General features: G+C 45.0%; 1 protein-coding gene across 1 annotated transcript in view; it reads right to left on the bottom strand.

The window, feature by feature from the left end:
* si:dkey-49n23.1 (semaphorin-3D) overlaps positions 1–10099 on the bottom strand; it is a 44891-nt gene that overhangs the window by 20778 nt on the left and 14014 nt on the right. The window contains exon 2 of the mRNA XM_017439781.3: positions 2718–2953. Coding sequence (XP_017295270.1) covers positions 2718–2883 — 166 coding nt within the window. The 5' untranslated portion in view covers positions 2884–2953. The remainder of the gene's footprint in view (positions 1–2717; positions 2954–10099) is intronic.

Raw genomic sequence — 10099 nt, 5'->3', positions numbered from 1 at the left:
CACAGCTGCACCTGAAGGCACCACACAGCAACACAGCTGCACCTGAAGGCACCACACAGTAACACAGCTGCACCTAAAGGCACCACACAGCAACACAGCTGCACCTGAAGGCAACACATGACAACACAGCTGCACCTGAAGGCACCACACAGTAACACAGCTGCACCTGAAGGCACCACACGGCAACAGAGCTGCACCTGAAGGCACCACAGTTTGAACTCATCTCTCTGTGTTTCCTGGAGGCTCTGCTCCGCCTCAGGTGGCCGACAGCTTCATTAACCACAGGAAACTGTGGTGTCACCCCCCTCCTTCCTTCTTCACTGATACAGTAATCTCCAAAAACCTATCCTTTCATCTCATTTCCCTCCATCAGCTCTTCATCTGACTCCTTTTTCCCCCTCTCTGCTTCCTTTTCTCCTAAATCTGCAAACTCAGAGCAGGGTTCAAAGGTCAAGGTTCACAGTGTGATACTACAAGGTACGGCCAACGCCTGTGCTGAACACACACACAAACACACTCCGGTCACATTCCTGACCTTGTATTTGAGTTTCTGGATGTTTGTGGAAACAAATCTGCTCTAACAAATTCCCTGCAGCGACACGCTTCACGGTTTTTATCCAATGATACGGTGACACACGTCAGCCTGGGCTGCATGTGTGTCAGGAAGTTAATTCAACGTTTGTGCACATGAATGCGTCAGGTTATGTTTGAGTGACCAGCTGTCACAATAACAGCTGGATGTGTGTGCAGAGATTCGTCACACGCCAGCGGGCCGGGTGTTTTCACGTCTCTGTGTGTTTGTGTGTTGATGAAGTTCTTATCCCTCACTCCAACATGAGCTCAGAGTGTTTTGGTTGGACTTTTTCCACACGAGAGTGAAAACTCATCATCAGAGCCCAGCAGCAGCCGTAGCAGCTCCTGTCAGAGAGTTTCATCGGGCTGTAAACCAACACACACTGAAACAACAAACCCAAACAGCACAGCTGAGGAAATGTTGCAGATTAAACACCCAAACACGTCTTTCCACCCTGAAGAATCAGACCCTGAAACGCTGCTCGGTTCCACAGCAGCTGGACCGTATCTGAGAGGCGTTCATGCACCACCAACAACAACCTCCGTATCTGCTCCTCGGCTCCAATCCAACCGGTCCTGCCTGGTTCTGACTCAGTAACAGAAACATTTGGGTTCAGTTTTACAGCAGAACAAAGTTTTTTTGCATCTAATATGAGCAGAAAATGTGTCATTTGGAGATGAGTGAGAATGTTTTTGTGTTTTCAGCCCTGAAGCTGCTGTCTGAGCGTCTGACTCATAAAATCCTAACTGTTGGTCCTGCAGCAACAAACGCAGCAAGAAATCCACATCGAACCTTATTAAACGGCTTCACTGCTTCCCTTTACGAGCCTGAAAACCACCGAGACGCTACTGTTTCCATCAACACACACAAACAGGAGAAATCTGTTCAGGAGATTTTCCTGAAACCTCTCATCCTCCGAGCCGATGAAACAGAAGGAGGTCTGATTCTCACGGACAAAACAACCACCTGTGGGTCAAAGCTTAATAAAAAAGGAAATAAAGTTCTGTAAAAAGGAAAGAAACAGCTTGATGCTCATTGGTTTTTAATCCTCCTGAGCTCCGAATCACCGGCGGCTGAACGTGTCACACGGTTCACGAAACCCACGGCTCGGTTTCATTTACAGGTTTTAAACCTCAGTAATTCTGGGTCATAAAACCTGCAGGAACGGAGGAGTTTAACCTCCGGCTCGTCACAGTCTGAGGTTAAAGCTGGGTGGCATTTTAGACTTTTGTCTTTCCTGCAAACTGTGTTCCTGTTGAACGACGTCCTGTTGCCAAAAGTCAGAGCTCCTTTTCCTGATCGAGACGCGTTTTTAAACATTTTGTGTCAGAAACTGATCAGCAGAACAGAAACGACGTTCTTCAGCGTTAACCTGGATGTAGTAAAAACATGTCAGGCCCTCAGCCTGCTGGTGAAGCTTAAAAAACAAATTACATGTCAGCTGATTTCAGAAAAAATCACAACCAGATGAAACCGTTCGACTGAATGTCAGAAAATGGGTTTATTTTCAGGCTGGAAGGGTTTTTCTGAAGCTCTCAGCAGAGATCTGAGTCCTGATCGATGTCTTTAACGTGAAAACTAAACACAATGAAGGAGTGAAGACTGAAGCTAAACAAAGATGAATAAAAGCAGGAGCTCTGTTCTCCGTCTGGTCGGTGATGACGGGACTTTTAGATTCAAACAGAACGGAAAGCAAGTCCTGAATCCGTCTCTCTGGGCGTTAAATTCATCAGCGTGACACAGAAATGCTTCATCATTTTAACTTTAAAGCAGAATGTTTGGATTTACTTGCTCATTATTTGTTCGTGTTGAAAAAAAAACTCTGAACTCAGCCGTTTGGTGAATCCTTCATGGTTTCATCTGAAAAACGGCCTTCAAGCCTGAATTACTTCAGTTTATTTTGAACTCATCCATCAAACCCATGTGTCAAACTTCAGAAACAGCCTCCGGACCAGAACCGAGATCCTCTGAGGTTAAAAAAAACAACAATCCTGGATAAATTATGAAGCACATTTAGGGAAAATGTTAAATAATTTAACACTGCTGAAGTTTAAAATACTAAAAGTCACCGGCTGAATGTTTCGATGTGTATAAATGGTTAAAATAACACAGAGTGTGCAGAGGCAGGTGGGGTCTTTCCTACCTGAGTGGGAGAGCTGCAGCCGCGGACCCGTTTGGATCCAGGTTCTGGTGCTGGGCTTGGTTCTGGGCTCGGTTCTGGACTCTGCAGGCAGCAGCAGCAGGAGGAGACAGACGACCTGAAGAGATGCTGATCGGAGCCGGAGATCTCCTGCTGCCGTCCGACTCATGTCTGAGCTTCACTGAAGAGGAGGAGGAGGAAGAACCGTCCAACGGGTCACATCCCAGTCTGGACCGCAGCTGAAGGGAGGACGGGGGACAGGGGACAGAGGACAGGGGACACACAAAGAGAAAAGACGGTTTAATTTCACCTCAACACGACGCTGAACAACGTCCATGAACAGATGGTTCACAGCGCTGAACCGTTTTATCCACCCTTTCAAATTAAAAGCATTCTTATGTAATTCGTGCAGAAGACAGTTTCTGTTTGCTCTTCTCTTCTGAAGAAGAACAGAAAATACAGGAAGAGGATTTCACTCAGATCTCACCCCGGTTCTAACGAAGCAGGAAATTAAAACGACAAGAAACAGATGGAAAAACAACAGAAAGGTCAGCAGAGGACCATCTACCCTCAAATCCATCAAAAGAAATAATTATAAATCAATAAAAAACAATCCTAATAAAGAGTCTTTGAGCAACTGAAAAATAAAGTCCATAAATCTGCTTTTTAACCTGTTTATATTTTAAGGTGTTAAACTCTTCTTTGTCATCTCAGACTGTGGTTTGCAGAAACATTAGGAACAAAAACAGGAACTAAGTTCTTCATCCTGACAGATCTTTGTTTCTGAAAACATGCAGAGAACCTGAAGAACCTGATTTATCCTCCCTGCTGTTCTTCACTTATTTATTTCTCTCTGTTCTCTGCTTTTTATCTCTAAATCCTCCTAATTTGATCCTTTTATCTCCTCTGGTCCTGATCTATCCGTCTTTTCCTCTTCGTCTCTGTTTTATCGTCACGTTGAGTTTTACAGCTTCTCCCTGCCAAACATCTGATCCTCACAGAGATTTAGGAACTAACATCCCTCCAGCTGATCCCTCCTGCCCTCCCAGACAATAAATAACTGCTTTATCTCCGCTTCCTTCGAATCTGCATCCAGCATATCTGCCCTCTTTCATGTCTGCAGACTTTCTCCATAAAACGACAGAAACTGAGGAGCGCCATCCTCCCGGTTCTGGGTGAATAAAGGTGAGGTTTTTAAACAGCCAACAAGAATTAATTTGACACAACATTAAACTAGATCTCAGGCTGGACAATTTAAAATTCATTTTTTATACATCTTATTCTAAACTTTAACCTCTAGAGAACTTTTGGAAGCATTTTTGTTTTTATAAAAACAGCTGACAGAGTCGGTGTTTTATTTATTGGAAACAAAATAAAGAACTGGTTCCAGCCTCAGGATCAGGTTCTGCTGAGGTTCTGCTGAGGTTCTGCTACCTGGAGCTCCAGGTGTGTGTTAACACAACGCCAGGGCGGAACAACATCAGCAATGACCTCAGAGAATCAACCAGGGAAAGGTCAAAGGTCATTTAGACCCATCGTTCTGCAGAGAGGAAGATTATTCACAAGAGGAAACATTTTGGACAGCTGCTGATCTTCACCCTGAAGGTCAGACCGTGCAATGAGCTCCATCTCAGACTCTACAGGCCTCAGTTAGCAGGTCAAAGGTCAAAGGTTAAAGCCTCTCCTCTCTAAAAACAACATGGCAGCTCAGCTTAGAAACTAGAAGACTTCTGGACCAGAACAAGACCAAAATGATTCTTAATGAAAGATTCAGATCCAGCTGTACCTGGAGGTGTTTGAACCAGAGATTTCCCTCTGCTCAGGTTCCACCAACTTTCAACAAAAAAATGCAGAAATACATAAAAAGAAATATGACTCAGGCCATCGTCTCCTGCAGGAGGAGATGATGTCATGTCTGATCAGTAAATCCTTCCAGCCTTAAATAAAAGCAGATAAACATGAAGAGAACGGGTTTCTGTCAGGAGGAATCTGAACGATTCTGCTCCGAAGAGGGAAATCAAGTCAAACCCATAAAAAACTCATTTACATTAACTCTGCAGCACAAAGGAAAACGGTTTCGGCGCTGGAGTCAGAACTTATTAATCCTGCTGCTGCATAAATAAAAATAAAATCTAAAACCATTTCAGCCTTTCTCCAAAATTCTGTTTCTAACAGTTTTTTTCTGAGTTCAGATCAATCCAGTGTTATTTCCCTGGAATTTAAATGTTTCATTTCAAAACCAAACACTGAACAGAACCTAATGATATTATTTTACAGACTTTAGTTGTTTTTGATTTATTTGCACTCGTCTGGAAAAGACCCGGTTTTATTCCCGAAGCTCGTCACGGTTTCAGAAGTCGTTCTGAGACGTCGTGCTGGAAGACGTCAGAATCTCCACAGGAAAAACAAAAACCAAATTCTTGAATCGTGGACAAAAGAGTGAGTGATGGGGAGGTTTTTGTTCTGGAAACGTTTGAACGACCTGCTCTTTCTTGTTCGGCTGCACCTGGAAGTTGCTCAACAAGCTGCAGAATCAGATCCGTCTGTTTTTACGCTCCATCTTTAATTTAATCATCTTTACGTCCACGCTGCGATCTGTGTCTTCATGCTTCACACAGTGGTGCTTTTAAGGTAAGAGACTTCTTCCTGGATCATTTCAGCAGAATTAAGACTTTATTCCACCTATGAGACGTGATGATTGGAACAAAAGGTCCAGAAGGAAACCAGATGTTTGTTTTAAATGATTTTAAATTAATGGTGCCGCTCCAACAGCAAGTCCAGCCATGTTTCCGTGTTTTTAATAATGAATCTGTGGAGACTGTCGGCTGTTTAGTTTAAAGTTTCGGCTGTGAGAAGCAGGCGTGTTTCAACACAAACTGATTACAGAGAAACTGTTGTTATGGGTCTCCTAAAACCAGGACAGACAATCAGAAGAGAGGTTTAACACTGAGAGCTGCTCAAACTCAGCTACAGAACTGAGTGTTCATGAAGAAAACACCTTTTACAACTTTTCTGTCATGATTCTTCACAAAACAACCCAAACAGGAGCTCAGCTGGCAGATGATGAGACTGAAACGCTTTCATCTGAACCACAGAAATAAAAGGAAACAGGAGAGATGGACGGACGGACGGATGGATGGATGGATGGACGGACGGACGGACGGATGGACGGATGGATGGATGGATGGTTGGATGGATGGATGGATGGATGGATGGATAGATGGATGGACAGACAGACGGATGGACGGATGGATGGATGGATGAACTTTTCTTTAGTTTGGATGAAGGAAAACTGTCCAGATCTCAGGAATCAGCTCCACGGTTCCATCCGTAGCCAGAAAACCAAAGACGTTGCCGTGGAGACAAAACCACAACAGTTCCTGACTTCATGCTGCGTCGGTATCTACGACCAGAAACAATCCATCCTCCTCATCCGAGGGATGGAAGTGGCAGGGAACAGCTTCCGCACGGTTGATCTGTGTGGATTAGCTCCAGACCAGAACCGGCTCACGGTTCTGTCTGCAGCTCATCCTGATCTACAAACTGCTGCTGCTACGTTCACTCGTTCCAGAATGCTGCCATTTTTTATTTGACACGATGAGGATGATGATGACGAGGAAGAGCGACGGACCTGTGGGTGCTTCGGGATGGGGGAGGGGTCCACGGCGGCACAAGGTTAATAATGATATTTGCTTTCACGTCAGAATCTCCAAAACCACCAGAAAATGTCGACACATTTGTTGCTTTCTTTCCACTGGATCAAGGGAGGGGGTAGTCACAGGCCTGAGTTGGCTAGTATGTGTAACGTCAGGGGTGGAGCCTGCTGTGGCGTCACAATGCTGCAGGACTTCATTGGTTAATCTTTACCAGAAAGAGGTCAAGAACCAGAAACTAAATTAAAACCGACACGAGAAGGTCGTCACAACATGGAACTAAACCAACGTATTAAACAGGATCAAAGCAGAAACAGACTGAAGTCTTTAAAGGAAGCGAGTCCAGAGAAAAGCACATCTTGTTTTCTAACAAAGACGACCAGAACCGGGCTCGAACACAAACAAACCGTACAAGAAGTTCTGGGAGGAGGAAACTAGTTCTTCACCTCCCCTCGAGTTTCTCCCTGGTTCTGTTCAGGCATCGAGGAAATGTGTCCCCCCACCCCACCGCCCCCTCTGAGGTTTCTGGGAAGAGGAAAAGCACTGATGTCATGCAGCTCTTGGACAGAGACGGATAGGAAACGGGCCCCAGATTCTTACACAACTCCCACATCCTCAGAGCTGGTGTTCAAATGTTTCCTTCAACCAACTTCAGCAGAGAGAAATGAAAACACAGAGGTTCATCTTTCAGTCTGACAGAGTTTAAGGCCTGAAGAAGATGTTTGACTGTAGATCCTTCAACCTGAAAGAGCCCAGCTTAGAGACGTGTGATCAGAGCGGACCCCTCAGCAGGTACCTTAAAGCCCAATATGTCCTGTTCTTACTCCTGAACGGGTCTGAGGACCTGCGTGTTTGCCTTCGCACCGCCTGAGGAACACTGATGACGTTCAGTGCAACATTCAACCAGAAAGATGATGGAGGACGGTGTAGCTGTGTGTGTTTAATGTTAGTCTTTGGATTATTGGTTACAGAAGAAGAGCTGAGAGACAAATATAAGATCATAGATTTAGATTTAAACCATCCCTTTATGCAGAAGTCCTCACTGGGTCCCTAAAGAGACCAGATTCATGTAGATACTGTACAACGTGTCAAACTCAGGGCCTGCAGGCCATAAAATTAGATTTTAAATGTGTTAAAACAGGCCATAGTTTTGGTCATTTTGCATAAAAAACTGAGCAGAGTTAGTCCAGACTTCTCATGAAAAAGCCAAGAAAAAAGTGTTTAAATGTTTCAGCCATCTTTGATTCTGATGTAGAAACTGATAAAACATCACAGTTTACTCCAGCTTCCTCCTGTAGTGAAAGCTGCTTTTTATGAGTTTATTAGTCTGTTTGGGTCTCAGTTTTCAGCAGAGCTTTAAAAGTCAACAGTCTCAGGGGAGTTTTGAGGCTGGAAGCTTCCCATCAATAAACTTTCAGGTTTTAATGCAAAGTGTTTTAATGCCTGGTTGTGAATATAAAAACGTGTAACAGTGGATCCCAAAAGCACCAGATAATAAAAACAATTAAAATCTGTGAGATTTATAATCTCAGTAATACATGGAGAGTTTTATGATCAACCTGATGAAGCTGGAAACGTCTTGGTGAAACAGTAAAAGTGTTTCCGGAGTCTCGACCTCCTGCCGGTTTCTGGTCCAGGACATGATCGCTCTCTGGTTCTTCTTGTTTGACATGAAGGTCTTCATCTGCTTTAACAGAACCGTATCAGCTCCTGATGGTCCAGCTGACCCGACGAGGCAGAAGAACATCACAAATGATGCTTTGAGGAGCGAAATCTGCAGAATCTCTCCTCAACTGCAGCTCATTACATTTATTATGAGGAGACCCAAATGGTTTCTGCAGGAACCAGAGAATTAAATAATTTAAAATACTGAGCAGTTCTTCAGTTTGAGCTCAGTGTTTGGGATTTTCAGTTTCCTTCCAGCTATCCACAGTGGGCTTCTTTCAGAGGAAAACCTGCAGAAACCTCCTGCTGGCAGCTGCTGACCACCGTGGATCCTGCAGGAGCTCCTTTCAGGTGGTTTCTGATCCCTCGGCTGAACCCTTCACCCCTCGGTGTCTTCTGTCCGTCGTCTCGTACCTGAGGGCCTCGAGCTGTAGATGGAGAGAAGACGCGTTGTTTTTCTTTACCTCCGTCTTTTCACCGGCTGCTTTACTGTGAACCAGAGAACAAGTTAATGAGGCCTGAGCTCGGGGGAGACGCTGAGTGTTTTGTTATTTCTGAAAGCTGTTTGTGAAGCGAGAGGTGTGTGGCTGGATGCATGAATGGAAGCGCTCCTCTACCTTTTGTGTGTGCTTATAATCGCTCATGTGCAGTGTGAGTGATGGATGGCTGCTGTCCGGTTAGATGGATGGCTGCGTTTTTTGTCTCGGCCCGTGGGGTTCGGGGTGAAGGGCGGAGCATAAAGAGCTGAGCGGCGGGAACCCCCCCAAACAAACCCCAGCCTGTTTAAAAAAGCCTCCAGACAACCTGCTGCTGCACTTTCACCAAAGTAAACTTCTGTCAGGAGGCGGAGCTTCCTCATTAACGAGCCGTCCGTCAGATTTATTACTGAACTCCACGATCAGGACTGAAACTGGGCCGAGCCTCGGAAAACTAAACACATTATACCTGAAACGGGGAGGTAATTTGTGTTTTCTGGAAGGAAATAAATAAATTAAACATATCATAATAAAATACTGCAGCTCAAGAGTCATAAAAACAGTCAGCTTTTTATTTCTCATTAGGTTCATGATTCAACATTTCAAGTTACTGAAAGTCTAAGACAAGTTAACCAAAGATTTGTTGGAACGAATCTACAGAATCTGGATCACCCTGATCTGGTTCTGAACCAGGACTCAAGCCCCACCAGGCCTGGCTTCGGGGGGGAGGGGGGGGATGGACCGACGGGTCAGGACCTCGTCCGCAGTAATGAGGACGTTGCTCCGGTCTCTCCATGAAGAAGAAGCTGAGCTGGAAGACAAACCTCTGGATTTACTGCTCTGTTGAAGGTCCAACCCTTGAGGCGATGAAGTTTGAAATACGACTAAAAGAACAAGATCTTGGATCCATGAGGCCGGCTAGGCTCGACCATCGAGCCGCTGCTCCTTCTCATGGAAAGGAGTCAGCTGAGGAGGTTCAAGCACCTGATCATGATCCTGGACACCTCCCACTGGAGGAGGAGACCCCAGGTCAGAACCAGATCCCTCTGGAGGGATTATAGACCCTCTGTGGGTCGAGTTGAGCCGTGTCGTTGACCTGAGTTGACCCCTGCTTAAGATGTTTAACCTGGTCTGTTTCGTTAATAACTTCAGTTTGCAGCAGATGGAACATGAAATAAGTCACTGAATAAAAACAATAAGCTGCTCTGACTGAACTTCAGTCCTGACATATTGCAACAACACACAGGTCCACATGTTGGACCGAGTCGATAAGTCTTCACTGCAGCCTGAAATTCCGATCAGTCTGCAGGGACCTTTAAAGGCCGCGTGAACCCAAAGGTGAGAAGGAGTAAAGACACAAATTACTCCAACATCTACACAGCGAAACTCTGCAGGATTTAAACTCCTGGCTCCAATCGAGACGTTTGTTATTTAAAAGCTCAGATAATTTCTGCTGAAAGAACAAAAACAAGGATTTTAATGCGACCTTCAGCTCTAAACCCGGTTCTGTTGGAGCTCTAAACCTGGTCCTGTTGGAGCTCTAAACCTGGTCCTGTTGGAGCTCTAAACCCGGTCCTGTTGGAGCTCTAAA

This window comes from Kryptolebias marmoratus, linkage group LG4, assembly GCF_001649575.2.
Source record: "Kryptolebias marmoratus isolate JLee-2015 linkage group LG4, ASM164957v2, whole genome shotgun sequence".
Classification (NCBI taxonomy): Eukaryota; Metazoa; Chordata; class Actinopteri; order Cyprinodontiformes; family Rivulidae; genus Kryptolebias; species Kryptolebias marmoratus.
Note: the sequence above shows the minus strand (reverse complement) of the source record. Positions and strands in the feature narration are given on the sequence as shown.